The 14,767-nt window shown below is 48.1% G+C and overlaps 1 protein-coding gene across 1 annotated transcript; it reads left to right on the forward strand.

Moving 5' to 3' along the window:
- Positions 1-9,728: 9,728 nt before the first annotated feature.
- LOC132571584 (zinc finger protein 14-like) lies at positions 9,729-14,153 on the forward strand. Its single transcript, XM_060238382.1, has 3 exons — positions 9,729-9,762; positions 10,965-13,296; positions 13,664-14,153. The coding sequence occupies exons 1-3, from the start codon at positions 9,729-9,731 to the stop codon at positions 14,151-14,153; spliced, it is 2,856 nt and encodes a 951-aa protein (XP_060094365.1).
- Positions 14,154-14,767: the final 614 nt, after the last annotated feature.

Here is a 14,767-nt window from a genome sequence, read left to right on the forward strand (position 1 = left end):
GGAAAACTTCAATGACGGGTCCAGTCTAAGTTCCCACCGAAGAAGTCACACAGGGGAGGAACCCTATAAATGCCTAGATTGTGGGTATGGCTTCAGCTGGAGTTCACACCTCAGTGTCCCTTTGAAAATTCACACAGAGGAGAAACCATATAAATGCTTGGAGGGTGGGAAAAGCAGTGTGCACATTTTACTGGCCATCAGGGCTGTATTTACAGGGGCCGGGGGGCGGGGTCGCTTGCCCAGGGTCTGCCAAAGAGAGGCTGACTACTGGAAAGGCGGCTACTGAACACACATGCATTCACAGACTGGAGAAACTACAAATCCATGGAGTGTGGGGAAAATTTGGTCACAGTAGCATCCTTACTTCCCATTGAAGAATTCACTTAGGGGAGAAGAAGTTAGGAAAGCTAAAGCTCAGTACGAGCTCAGGCTGGCCAAAGATCGTAAAAACAACCAAAAAGAGTTCTTTTCTTATGTTCAGAGTAAGAAAAAGAGCAAGGACACGGTAGGCCCATGGAGAGGGCAAGAAAGTGAAATTGTAACAGGTAATGAAAGGGCAGAACTGCTCAATTCCTACTTTTCCTCAGTCTTCTCTTCTGAGGGAAACGGTGCTCAACATGGCGAAAACAGAACATTTAAGGAGGGTATGAAGTTCCAACCTAGGATCAGGATAAACACCTCGTTTCTTTAAATGAAACTAAGTCCTCAGGGCCAGATGAATTGCATCCAAGGGTTCTAAAAGAGCTTGCGGATGTAATTTCTGAGCCTCTGGCTATTATTTTTGAGAATTCTTGGAGAACAGGAGAGGTGCCGGAAGATTGGAGGCGGGTGAATGTTGTCCCCATCCTCAAGAAGGGGAAAAAAGAGGATCCGGGTAACTACCGATCCATCAGCTTGATGTCTATACCTGGAAAAGTTTTAGAACAAATCATCAAACAGTCAGTCCTGGAACATTTAGAAGAATGGATGTGATTACTAAGAGCCAGCATGGTTTTCTCAAGAACAAGTCATATCAGACTAACCTGACCTCTTTTTTTGAGAAAGCGACTACCATGCTCAATCAGGGGAATGCTGTAGACGTCATTTATCTTGATTTCAATAAGGCTTTTGATAAAGTTCCACGTACTATCCTTGTTGACAAGTTGGTAAAATGTGGTTTGGATCCTGTTACAATTAGGTGGATCTGTAACTGGCTGACAGATCGCACCCAAAGAGTGCTTGTGAATGTTTCCTCATCCTCTTGGAGAGGAGTGACAAGCGGAGTGCCTCAAGGAACTGTCCTGGGACCTGTTTTGTGCAACATTTTTATAAATGATTTGGGTGAAGGAATAGAGGAAATGCTTATTAAATTTGCAGATGATACTAAATTGGGAGGGGTTGCAAACACAGAAGAAGACAGAAACAGAATACAGGATGACCTTGACAGGCTGGAAAACTGGGCTAAAATCAATAAAATGAATTTTAACAGAGATAAATGTGAAGTTCTGCACTTAGATAGGAAAAATCCAATGCATGGTTATAGGCTGGGGGAGACTTGTCTTACCGTAGTAGGTGCGAAAAGGATCTAGGGGTCTTAGTGGATCATACGCTGAACATGCAGTGTGATGCGGTGGTTAAAAAGGCAAATGCAATTTTGGGCTGTATCAACAGAAGTATAGTGTCCAGGTCACGTGATTTAATGGTATTGCTTTACTCTGCTCTGGTAAGACCTCACCTGGAGTATTGTGTTCAGTTTGGGGCACCACAATTTAAGAAGGATATAGACAAGCTGGAACTGGTCCAGAGAAAGGCGACAAAGATGGTGAGGGGTCTGGAGACAATTGCATCTTCAAGTCCAAAAGTTTTATTTCTCTTCCTCTGCAACCTCTTATCAAAAGCAACATAAGGGAGGCCCAATCAGGCGTCCTACTGGTGGCTTCCCGTCAGAAAAGACCTTCTATTAGATGAGCATATCAGGTGTTCTGGCCTTTGTCTAACAACTTAGAAATGATTTCCTGCCCTGACCTGAAACAAGCCTGATCTAGTCAGATCTTGGAAGCTAAGCGGAGTCGACTCTAGTTAGTACTTGGGTGGGAGACCTCCTTGAAATACCAGCCCTCGGGAGGACAGGGGGTGGACTTTATTCAGCCACCTCTCTGAATATCCTCCAGGCACCCAGTAAGGGGCAGTCACCAGAGGCTGCCATGACTTCCTGGGGCAGACACACACACGCAAACACACAATACAACCCTCCCCCCAACTTGCGTAAATCTTAGAGAACTGTAATGCTTATGTATTTAGCGAAGTCTGAGGAATGTTTGTAGATCTGATTTTTATTGTTTGCCTTTTTTCTGTTACTTGTATGATTAACTTTCACCTTTTCATCCAATCCTTAACTAATAAAAGAGCATGTTTCAGTTTAAATGAAATCATCATCTCTAAGAAGTTAACTTTTTCTTCTTTCGACACACGATCTGAAATCTGGCCTTGAATGTTTCACTGAACTGGAAGGGCCCAGTCTTTCAGAAAGTTTGCTCAGTTAAACCCGAGTGGCTAATTCTGCAGGGTGTTCTCATCAGGCTTCATTTAAATGATTGGCTATCCCATAATAAGCCCGGCACAGCCTGGATCCCTCTTGCCTGCAAGACCGCCTATTCCACTCTGCTACACTGAAGACAGCTGGGGCGTCCCTGAGCAGGGCCTTCTGCAGGTGGCCCCCTTCAGATGGGCCAAATCAACAGTTGCCTCTTCATGTGCGTCCTTTGTTGTACCCAAAGCCTGGGGGAGGAGCCTGCATGAACAGCCTGCACGAGGAGGCCAGAGAGGCCGCCTTTATCATGGCTCTCTGCAGTTCATGCAATGAAATGTTTTTAGGAAGCTGTTTTGGTCAAGGGAACAGGGACTGTGGTCTGTACTGCCATAAGCAAGAGCCTTCTGTGTAACTCCTGTGACATGTAGATGCTTATTCTTGGTTCCAGCTCTTTCCCTCCACCACATGTTCTGCTCATTTTTTATAATCCCAATTTCTCTTGTATTGTTTCCTGGATGTTCCCTGCTACATGCAACGGGGGCAGATGCCACACAAACACTCTTACCGCAGGTGAAGGAGGAGGGCTTTTTTCAAAAAAGCAGGAACCTACAGAAACGCAGTTCTAGCTGGATTGCCACCAGGGAGTGTGGCCTAATATGTAAATGAGTTCCTGCTGGGTTTTTTTTCAACAAAAAAGCCCTGGGAATTAAAACCAGCCCCTCCCCATAAATAGGCCCTCAGCTTGAAAAGCATGGCTCTCCTTCATAGGGGGAAAGAAGATACAATACCCTGGAGCCAGATTGGCAAAGGGTAGGGTAAGAGTCCTTTTTTTTTGCTGCTTTTAATGAGAGAGAGCTTCTAAGAGGGAGATCTTGGAGTCCTGGTAGAGAACTCGCTGAAAATGTCGAGTCAGTGTGCGACTGCAACAAACAAGGCCAACACTATGCTGGGGATTATTAGGAAGGGAATTGAAAACAAATCAGCCAGTATCGTTGCAGGGGACTACATTTCCCAGGAGGCCTTGCAATCCCCAGGGCGGTCCACCCCGCCTCCGGCAGCGTCCGGCGGGAGGGGTCCTGCAGCGCCTTCCTCTCCCCGGCTGCGGGGGGCGGGATCCGGCCTTTGCACCTGTGCAGCAGCAGGACAGGTGAGCAGAGCGGAGGATTCGGGCAAGACGGGGGGGGGGGGGAAGGGGGGCTTCCCCGGGCTCAGCTGGTTCCGCACCCGTGGAGGGGCGGCCCCTCTGGTCCGGGCGGGGTTCCCTTGTTGCCCCCACCCCTTAGCTGGCTGCTCTCGCTGTCGACGGGAAGGGGGGGGGGGCTCTTGCTTTTTTTTGCAGGCTGCCCCGGGCGAACCCCCCCCCCCCGCTTGAGATTGCCTTTCTCTCCCGCCCCCCCACTGCATTTCTGCACAGAGAATCCAAGTCCACTTTCTGCAAATGGGGCGGGGGGGGGATCTGCAGAGCTGGCGAGTGCCCCCCCCCCCTGTTCCTTCCTGACCTCCTCTGCTCTCAGCACCCCCACCGCAAACTGGACCGGGTGAGCTGCAAATGCTTCTCTTTTTTTGGAGGGGGAGGTCTCTAGAGCAGAGGGGAAGGAAAGGGGGGGGAGCATGGAAGGTTGCAAAAGGAAATCAGAAGCGGGGCAGCTTGGCTTTGAACTGGGATGGAGTGGAGGGGGGAGGCTGGAGTCGTGCTGGTGCAATTCTCCTTCCGGCCGGTTAGGGAGGCCTTTGGGCCCGGAAGGGTGAATCATAACAACATAAGAGAAGCCCTGTTGGATCAGGCCAATGGCCCATCCAGTCCAACACTCTGAGTCACATAAGAACATAAGAGAAGCCATGTTGGATCAGACCAATGGCCCATCCAGTCCAAAACTCTGAGTCACATAAGAGAAGCCCTGTTGGATCAGGCCCATGGCCCATCCAGTCCAACACTCTGAGTCACATAAGAACATAAGAGAAGCCCTGTTGGATCAGGCCAGTGGCCCATCCAGTCCAACACTCTGAGTCACATAAGAACATGAGAGAAGCCATGCTGGATCAGGCCAATGGCCCAGCCAGTCCAACACTCTGAGTCACATAAGAACATGAGAGAAGCCATGCTGGATCAGGCCAATGGCCCAGCCAGTCCAACACTCTGAGTCACATAAGAACATGAGAGAAGCCCTGTTGGATCAGGCCACTGGCTCATCCAGTCCAACACTCTGAGTCACATAAGAACATGAGAGAAGCCATGCTGGATCAGGCCAATGGCCCAGCCAGTCCAACACTCTGAGTCACATAAGAACATAAGAGAAGCCATGTTGGATCAGGTCCATGGCCCATCCGGTCCAACACTCTGTGTCACACAGTGGCCAAAAAAAATCACAAGTGCCATCAGGAGGTTCACAAGTGGGGCTAGAAGCCCTTCCACTTTGCTCCCCCCTCCAAAGCGCCAAGAATACAGAGCATCATCACTGATGGACCTCTGCTCCATAAGCATATCCAATCCCCTCTTAAAGCTGGCTATGCTTGTAGCCATCACCACCTCCTTTTTAAACGCCTTCCTTCCCTAGGAAATAACGGAGAGGGGCACCTTCTTTTAAGGCTCGTAGTATTAGACTCCATGGTCCAATCGGTTTTGAAACTTGGGGGGTATTTTGGGAAGAGGCACTGGATGCTGTACGGAAAATTTGGTGCCTCTACCTCACAAAACAGCCCCCCCCCCCCAGTCTTAGATACCTGCAGATCAGTTCTCTATTATTTCCTATGGGGATAAGTCTCCATATGGAATAATAGAACTTCCAGCAGATACTTCCCTCTTTCCACCCCCCACCCCAATTCCTGATGGCCCTGAAGCAGGGGGAGGACCTCCAAACTGGGGGATCCCCTGCCCCCACCTGGGGATTGGCAACCCTATGGGAATCTGACAAGGGCCCTGATTGAGGCAGGGGAGGGGGGAGCTCAGATGAGAACAGGCCACAGAGTCCCCCCCCCCCCAGAACAGCCTGTTTCTCCCCTGGGAGGGCTGATTGGTATCTGCTGGAGGTTAAAGAAGATGAAGAAGAAGATATTGTTTTTATATCCCATCCTCCACTCCGAAGAGTCTCAGAGCGCCTACAATCTCCTTTCCCTTCCTTCCGCACAACAGACACCCTGTGAGGTAGATGAAGAGTCTCAGAGTGCTCTTTCAAGGACAGAGTCTCAGAGCGGCCTACAATCTCCTTTCCCTTCCTCCCCTACAACAGACACACTGTGAGGTGGGTGGGGCTGAGAGGGCTCTCACAGCAGCTGCCCTTTCAAGGACAGAGTCTCAGAGCGGCCTACAATCTCCTTTCCCTTCCTCCCCTACAACAGACACACTGTGAGGTGGGTGGGGCTGAGAGGGCTCTCACAGCAGCTGCCCTTTCAAGGACAGAGGCTCAGAGCGACCTACAATCTCCTTTCCCTTCCTTCCGCACAACAGACACCCTGTGAGGTAGATGAAGAGTCTCAGAGTGCTCTTTCAAGGACAGAGTCTCAGAGCGGCCTACAATCTCCTTTCCCTTCCTCCCCTACAACAGACACACTGTGAGGTGGGTGGGGCTGAGAGGGCTCTCACAGCAGCTGCCCTTTCAAGGACAGAGTCTCAGAGCGGCCTACAATCTCCTTTCCCTTCCTCCCCTACAACAGACACACTGTGAGGTGGGTGGGGCTGAGAGGGCTCTCACAGCAGCTGCCCTTTCAAGGACAGAGGCTCAGAGCGACCTACAATCTCCTTTCCTGTCGTTCCCCACAACAGACACCCTGTGAGGTGGGTGGGGCTGAGAGGGCTCTCACAGCAGCTGCCCTTTCGAGGACAGAGGCTCAGAGCGACCTACAATCTCCTTTCCCGTCGTTCCCCACAACAGACACCCTGTGAGGTGGGTGGGGCTGAGAGGGCTCTCACAGCAGCTGCCCTTTCGAGGACAGAGGCTCAGAGCGGCCTACAATCTCTTTCCCCTTCTTCCTTTTAGTTTGTTGTTGTGTTGGTTTTTGTGTTGGTTGTATTTGTTTTTTCTTATTTCTTGTTTGTATCTTTTCTTTATTTCTCAATAAAACTATTTCTCACCCAATCTCCTTCCCTTCCTCCCCCACAACAGACACCCTGTGAGGTGGGTGGGGCTGAGAGGGCTCTCACAGCAGCTGCCCTTTCAAGGACAACTCCTGCGAGAGCTGTGGCTGACCCAAGGCCATTCCAGCAGGTGCAAGTGGAGGGGTGGGGAATCAAACCCGGTTCTCCCAGATAAGAGTCCACACACTTAACCACTTGTGGAGGTGTTGTGGGTTCAGGTCTTGCTAAGGGGGCTGCCAGCAAGGACACAAAACTCACCTTTTGGTGGTTAGACCAGATGGGATGACTCCTTCGTGCTGAACGAAGTATGTGAGCCGCTCTGTGATTCAGAGAGAAGGGCGGGGTGTAAATCTGCAATTCTTCTTCTCCTTTCCCCTTGTGAAATGTTTGCTATCTGTGTCTCTCCTTCTCCCCAGAGAGCAGCCTCTCTTCAGGGCAAGTGGACAAAGGAATCTTTTCACAGATGGAAGCGACTCAATAGAAGGGGCAGGAGATGGAAGAGCAGGACCCAGAAGGACCTGGAACTGGCAAGACGGCAAGCAAAGGCCCCTTTCTCCTCCAAGCTGGGAATGGTGTTGAATTCTGGGAAAGGGCTGGGACAGAGATTCCACCTAAAGACACCGTGACCTCAGATGTACATTGTCAACAGTTCCAGCAGTTCCTCTACCATGAGTCCGATGGGCCTCGAAAGGTTTGCAGCCAGCTCCATGGACTTTGCAGCCAGTGGCTGAAGCCGGAGAGGCACTCCAAGAAGCAGATCGTGGACCTGGTGATCCTGGAGCGGTTCCTGACTCTCCTGCCCCAGGAAATGCAGGGCTGGGTCAGAGGATGTGGGCCGGAGACCAGTTCCCAGGCGGTGGCCCTGGCCGAAGGTCTCCTCCTGAGTCAGGCAGAGGAGAAGAGGCAGGCAGGACAGGTGAGAGGGATTCTCTCCTGTTTGTCTAATTCAAGGAATTATTACTGGCCTTGTCCTAAGACGTCCCTGAGAGATATTTGTTCAAGCGTTAATCATCCAAATGGGAATGTTTATTGCCTCTTTTAGCAGCCTCTTTTTCTAGAGGATTTCTGATCCCTCCAAGTAACTCTCCAGGTCTGCTGAGAGATGGGTGCAGAGTCTGGGAGTGGGGCACGATCCATTCCTTGGTGGCTTTTCCATTCCATCTCTTACCCCCCCTTCCTTGCTGCTGTTTCAGATGTGGGCCCCATCCAGGAAGAAAGAAGCTGCATTCCCTGAGCCAGAAGGAGCTTCCTTGGAGCAAGGGCAGAGAGCGCAGGCTGTGGAGCGTGTCCAAGATGCTCTTTCCCTTTCCTGTGGTAAAGACTTTTTGTGCCTAGATATCATTGGGGCACTCAGTGAATTTGTTGCATAGAGAGTTGTGACGGGGTGTGTGTGTGTGTGTGTGTGGAATTTAATCAACTTTTCATACAGCACAGAATCTGTGGCATTCATTGTCCATTAATTGTGATTCCTCTCAAAGGGGATTAGACAAGTTCATGGAAGGCAGTTCTTCACAGTAATTGAAATATTCCGGTCTCACCCTCCTCCTCCTTCTGGGGCACCAGAGCTCTGAAAAACACTTTTGGGGGGCCAATAAGGATGGGAGGATTTGGCTTCTGTACCTGTGCTTACGGGGGCATCTCGTGGGTCGCTGTGGGAAACAGGATGCTGGAGGAGGAATAGCAGGGTGTGAACTGGCACCTCTCAGGAGCTGTTCTCTCAAGAGCGGTTTCTGTCAGAGCTCTCTCAGCCCCTCCTACCTCACAGGGTGCCTGTTGTGGGGAGAGGAAGGGAAAGAGATTGTAAGCCGCTCTGAGACCCTGAGTGAAGGGCGGGGTATAAATCCTGTCTCCTCTTCTTCTTCTTCTACCCACGAGTCTCTAGATGCGCTCAAGTCATTTCCACCCCCTCTGAAATACATAGAATCCTAGAGTTGGAAGGGACCTCCAGGGTCATCTAGTCCAACCCCCTGCACAATGCAGGAAACTCACAAATACCTCCCCCTAAGTTCACAGGATATTCATCGCTGTCAGATGGCCCTCTAGCCTCTGTTTCTAAACCTCCAAGGAAGAAGAGCCCACCACCTCCCAAGAAAACCTCTTCCACTGAGGAATCGCTCTAACAATTAGGAAGTTCTTAGAATCATAGAATCTTAGAGTTGGAAGGGACCTCCAGTATAATCTAGTCCAACCTCCTGCACAATGCTTGAAAGTCACTAACACCTCCCCGCTAAATTCACAGGATCTTCATTGACGTTGGATGGTCATCTAGCCTCTGTTTAGAAACCTCCAAGGAAGGAGAGCCCACCACCTCCCAAGAAAACCTGTTCCACTGAGGAATCGCTCTAATGGTCAGGAAGTTCTTCCTAATGTTTAGCCAGAAACTCTTTGGATTTAATTTCAACCCATTAGTTCTGGTCCTACTTTCTGGGGCCACAAAAAACAATTCCACACCATCCTCTATAGGACAGCCGTTCAAGTACTTGAAGATGGTGATCATATCACCTCTCAGCCGTTTACCAAGTTTTCAACAAGGATAGTATGTGGAATTTTATCAAAGCCTTAGTGAAATCAAGATAAATGATGTCTACAGCATTCCTCTGATCCTGCAAGGTAGTCACTTTCTCAAAAAAAGAGATCAGGTTAGTCTGACATTACTTGTTCTTGAGAAAACCATGCCGGCTCTTAATAATCACATCCATTCTTTCTACAAACAAGCCAATGGAATAGCAAGTCCCAGAAAACGCTTCTCATTCCTCCTTTGTCTCGCAGGCAGTGAAGAGATGCTGTTGAATTGTTGTCTTTTCAGAAGTGTGGAAATGGCTGCTGCGTCTACAGTCCAGGTGAGGGATTTGAACAGGGGACAGTCTGGATCCCTCCTCCTTTCTCAGTGGGGCTTTTGCTCCTGCAGTTTCTGTAAGGTTTCCAGGCAAGAGAGGGTCTGCATGCCATTCCCTTGAGCCTTACATCCTGTACCCTTCTAGGCTACTCCCTTCCAGTGTGCAATCTCTGCCTGGCCTGACCTCTGATGAGGAGGGGATCTGCTTTTTCTTCCAGGGTCCCTTTTCCTTTGAGGAGGTGTCCGTCTCTTTCACGGAGGCAGAGTGGGCCCTGCTGGATCCGAGACAAAGAGCTCTGTACAGGGAAGTCATGCTGGAGAACTATAGGAATGTGGACTCTCTGGGTAAGGATCTTTTCTAGGTGCCAAAGGTGTGAATTTCGCCATTGTGATGAGGCATGAATCAAAACACCGAACAACAATATGCCGTTTTTGACTCCCTGTCGCGTTACTTGCCCAGAGGCAACGGTGGCCGGTGGTGTAGTTGTCACCCAAGCTAGAGAAGGGGTCCTGGACTGAGGTAAAGGTGGGATGAGAAGGCCTCAGAAAGTCTCTAGAAGGGGCCAGATCCTCATTTCTTTGTTGCCAGCCTTTTTAACATACGTTTTCCCCAGACGGTATTACGAACATTTGCTCTGAGTGTGATCTGGAAATGATCGTTCCCCCGCATACACTAGTTGGAATTCTGTGCCCGTTGTGGGGAGAAATACAGGCTCACATCTAAAGAAAGGCTGCAGAGTTTTATTTATTTTATTTATTTACTTTAAATTCCTATTCCGCCCTTTCCGCAAGCGGACTCACGGCGGCTGACAACATTCATATTCACAAGCTAAAACCAATAAAAACCAATAAAGCATAATTACAATACAAAATTTTAAAAACCATTTCATGGTGGTGTATCTCTACAATATAAGCGAGTTCTTCTATTCTGACGGTGATCATCGAGTACTCTGTATGATGTCGGGTGGCAGTTCTCTCCCGGTTAGGTATCAAAGGCCTGTCGGAACAATTCGGTCTTACAGGCCCTGCGGAAAGTGGAGAGATTCCGCAGGGCCCTTATGGCCTCTGGGAGTGCATTCCACAATTCTGGTGCTGCCACCGAGAAGGCCCTAGCTCGCGTCGAACGCAATCTAGCCTCCTTTGGTGCAGGGATGGACAATGGATTTTTTGTCCCTGGAGGATCTCAAGAGAGCATTCCCTTCCCAAGTGAGCTGGTAGAAAGACTGTATCCTTCATGGTTATTTCAAGACAACAAGCCCAGTGGACTTTTCTGCTTCATTTTTAAGCAACTCTTATTTTGGTAGAATTATAAACTCCACTGGGCAAGGTGGGAGGGAGGCCTTCTGGGGCCTGGAATTTGAAAGGTCAGCAGCTCCTTCTGGGTAAGAGCTCAGCTGTGGCCCTTGAAAGGTATCCTTACATCCGGAATGTTCTGGGGAAAGGTGGGGGTTGGTTAAGGTTAGTCAAGCGTGACGAGGCCAAGGGTCTGTCACACAGATGGCCCTTACCTGCCCTCCCAGGTACTAATGCTTCCATTTTTTTTCCAGCAAAGGATGATCAGAAGAATGAGGAGGGTGAGGAACTACAGCTGCGTTTGCCAGATGAAGTTATTAATAAAGACTCGAAAGGAAATGTAAGGAATCGAGGCAGACCCAAGAGAAAGAAGGACAGCCATTTTGTTGAGAAGAGATATGGAAGAAAGCGTAATGAACATTTTCCCAAGCACAATAGAATGGAGATGAGTCAGTCCATTAAGTATGGAAAGGACATCAGATATAGATCACAGCTTCTAGTGAACCAAAGAAGAGAAAAACAAGATAAATCTTTTGAAAGCTCGGAGTGTGGAAAGAAATTCAATCAGAATGGCAAGCTTCAGCAGTGTCAAAGAACTCACAAAGAGGATAAACTGTTTGAATGCACAGTAGGTGGAAAGAAATTCGGGTTCAATAGCAATCTTCAGCAGCATCAAAGAACCCACACAGGAGAGAAACCTTTTGAATCCACAGAGTGTGGAAAGAGGTTCAGTCGGCGTGAACATCTTCAAGAACATCAAAGAACTCATACAGGGGAGAAACATTTTAAATGCACAGATTGTGGAAAGAGATTCAGTCAGAGTAGCACTCTTCACCAACATCAGAGAACCCACACAGGGGAGAAACCTTTTGCATGTTCAACATGTGGAAAGACTTTCAGTCAGAGTGGCAACCTTCAACTGCATCAGAGAACCCACACAGGGGAGAAACCTTTTGAATGCACAGAGTGTGGAAAGAGATTCAGTCAGAGTGGCCATCTTCAAAAGCATCAGAGAACCCACACAGGGGAAAAAACTTTTGAATGCACAGAATGTGGAAAGAAATTCAGTCGTAGCAGCAATCTTCAAAAGCATCAGAGAACCCACACAGGAGAGAAACCTTTCGAATGCTCAGAGTGTGGAAAGAGATTCAGTCACAGTGGCACTCTTCAAAAGCATCAGAGGACCCACACAGGAGAGAAACCTTTTGCATGCTCAGCGTGTGGAAAAAGATTCAGTCACAGCAGCACTCTTCAAAAGCATCAGAGAACCCACACAGGAGAGAAACCTTTTGCATGCTCAGAATGTGGAAAGAGATTCAGTCAGAGTAGCCATCTTCAAAGGCATCAGAGAACCCACACAGGAGAGAAACCTTTTGAATGCACAGAGTGTGGGAAGAGATTCCGTGACAGTGGCACTCTTCAAAAACATCGGAGAACCCACACAGGGGAGAAACCTTTTGAATGCACAGAGTGTGGAAAGAGATTCATTCAGAGTGACAATCTTCAACAGCATCAGAGAACCCACACAGGAGAGAAACTTTTTGAATGCTCAGAATGTGGAAAGAGATTCAGTCACAGTGGCAATCTTCAAAAGCATCAGAGAACCCACACAGAAGAGAAACCTTTTGAATGCTCAGTATGTGGAAAGATATTCAGTTACTGTGGCAGCCTTCAGCTACATCAGAGAACCCACACAGGAGAGAAACCTTTTGAATGCTCAGAATGTGGAAAGAGATTCAGTCAGAGTGGCACTCTTCAACAGCATCAGAGAACCCACACAGGGGAGAAACCTTTTGAATGCTCAGAATGTGGAAAGAGATTCAGTCAGAGTGGCAACCTTCAACAGCATCAGAGAACCCACACAGGGGAGAAACCTTTTGAATGCACAGAGTGTGGAAAGAGATTCAGTCAGAGTGCCACTTTTCAACAGCATCAGAGAACCCACACAGGGGAGAAACCTTTTGAATGCACAGAGTGTGGAAAGAGATTCAGTGACAGTGGCAGTCTTCAAAAGCATCAAAGGACCCATACAGGAGAGAAACCTTTTGCATGCTTAACGTGTGGAAAGAGATTCAGTCACAGTAGCAGTCTTAAAGAGCATCAGAGAACCCACACAGGAGAGAAACCTTTTGCATGCTCAGAGTGCGGAAAGAGATTCAGTGGCAGTCTTCAAAAGCATCAAAGGACCCATACAGGGGAGAAACCTTTTGCATGCTCAACGTGTGGAAAGACATTCAGTTGGAGTGGCAGTCTTAAAAACCACCAAAGAACCCACACAGGAGAGAAACCTTTTGCATGCTCAGCGTGTGGAAAGAGATTCAGTCACAGCAGCACTCTTCAACAGCATCAGAGAACCCACACAGGGGAGAAACCTTTCGAATGCTCAGAGTGTGGAAAGAGATTCAGTAAGAGTGACCATCTTCAAAAGCATCAGAGAACCCACACAGGAGAGAAACCTTTTGAATGCACAGAGTGTGGAAAGAGATTCAGTCAGAGTGACAGTCTTCAACAGCATCAGAGAACCCACACAGGAGAGAAACCTTTTGAATGCTCAGAGTGTGGAAAGAGATTCAGTCACAGTGGCAGTCTTCAAAGGCATCAAAGGACCCATTCAATAAGTAAAGAAAAAGTAAAGTAAAATTTTATTTGTATCCCGCCCTCCCCCGCCAAAGCAGGCTCAGGGCAGCTAACAACAACAGAAAACAACGGTACATTAATAAACCATTACATTAATAAACATTAAGTTAGCCTTAAAACCTTAAAACCAGTTAATACATTAATTAAAACCCATTACTGATCTAATTACATTAAATTGAATTACATTGAATTAAATCTAACCATAATATTATCGTTGGCGCTATACAGGAGAGAAATAATATTATCGTTGGCGCTATACAGGAGAGAAACCTTTTGCATGCTCAACGTGTGGAAAGAGATTCAGTCGGAGTGGCCATCTTCAAAAGCATCAGAGAACCCACACAGGAGAGAAACCTTTTGAATGCTCAACGTGTGGAAAGACATTCAGTCAGAGTGGCACTCTTCAAAAGCATCAAAGGACCCATACAGGAGAGAAACCTTTTGCATGCTCAACGTGTGGAAAGACATTCAGTCAGAGTGGCACTCTTCAAAACCACCAAAGAACTCACACAGGGGAGAAACCTTTCGAATGCTCAGAGTGTGGAAAGAGATTCAGTAAGAGTGACCATCTTCAAAAGCATCAGAGAACCCACACAGGAGAGAAACCTTTTGAATGCACAGAGTGTGGAAAGAGATTCAGTCAGAGTGACAGTCTTCAACAGCATCAGAGAACCCACACAGGAGAGAAACCTTTTGAATGCTCAGTATGTGGAAAGAGATTCAGTCTGAGTGGCAACCTTCAACTGCATCAGGGGACCCACACAGGGGAGAAACCTTTTGAGTCCTTAGAGTGTGCAAAGGGATGATGTTGGAGTAGCACTTTTTAAAAACACCTGAGAACTGACACGAGGAGAAACCATGTAGCCCCTCAGGCTGGGAAAAGAGCACTTCACTTATTTCACAAGTAAAAAGCAACCACAGACTATGAAAACCGTCAAAGTAGTATAAACTCTTGTATAAAGCTTTAATCTACGTGGACATCTTATCCTAACCTAGAAGAAATCTTACAAATGCTCAGCCTACAGAAGGAACCTTAGACGCGTCTGAAGCCCTCAGATAGATCCCAGAAAGAATAAATCAGTGCTCTGTCAGCTGAAGTAGATCTAAGATCAGCTCACATCTCCTTTAGCTGGGAGGATTCCACACAAGGGAGTGTTAGACATCTAAAAGGCCTACATTTGTTTTGACTTCATTGTGAGGCCTCACTCGAGGCCTTTTCTACCTGAAGAGACAGAAAAACCCGTCTCTGTGCTGAGACAAGAACACAGAGGAAAGCAGTGTTGTGTCATGGTGACCCTCCATGTTGGCAGAATTAACAGCTGGATGCAGCTGGGACAGATGTTGCCTGGTTCAGTTCTCTTCACTGGAGTAAGGGACGTTCTCTAGGATCCAAGACCTCTTGGCGAGACCTTGAAATATG

Source organism: Heteronotia binoei, chromosome 5 (genome assembly GCF_032191835.1).
Source record: "Heteronotia binoei isolate CCM8104 ecotype False Entrance Well chromosome 5, APGP_CSIRO_Hbin_v1, whole genome shotgun sequence".
Classification (NCBI taxonomy): Eukaryota; Metazoa; Chordata; class Lepidosauria; order Squamata; family Gekkonidae; genus Heteronotia; species Heteronotia binoei.

What these genes read in the sequence shown, in the direction of transcription:
- LOC132571584 (XM_060238382.1), top strand. Translation starts at nt 9,729, where the DNA reads ATGCTGGAGAACTATAGGAATGTGGACTCTCTGG. An exon ending in TAGGAATGTGGACTCTCTGG is followed by an intron (nt 9,763 to 10,964) that starts GTAAGGATCTTT and finishes TTTTTTTTCCAG; the next exon opens with CAAAGGATGATCAGAAGAAT. An exon ending in AGATTCAGTCACAGTGGCAG is followed by an intron (nt 13,297 to 13,663) that starts TCTTCAAAGGCA and finishes TCGGAGTGGCCA; the next exon opens with TCTTCAAAAGCATCAGAGAA.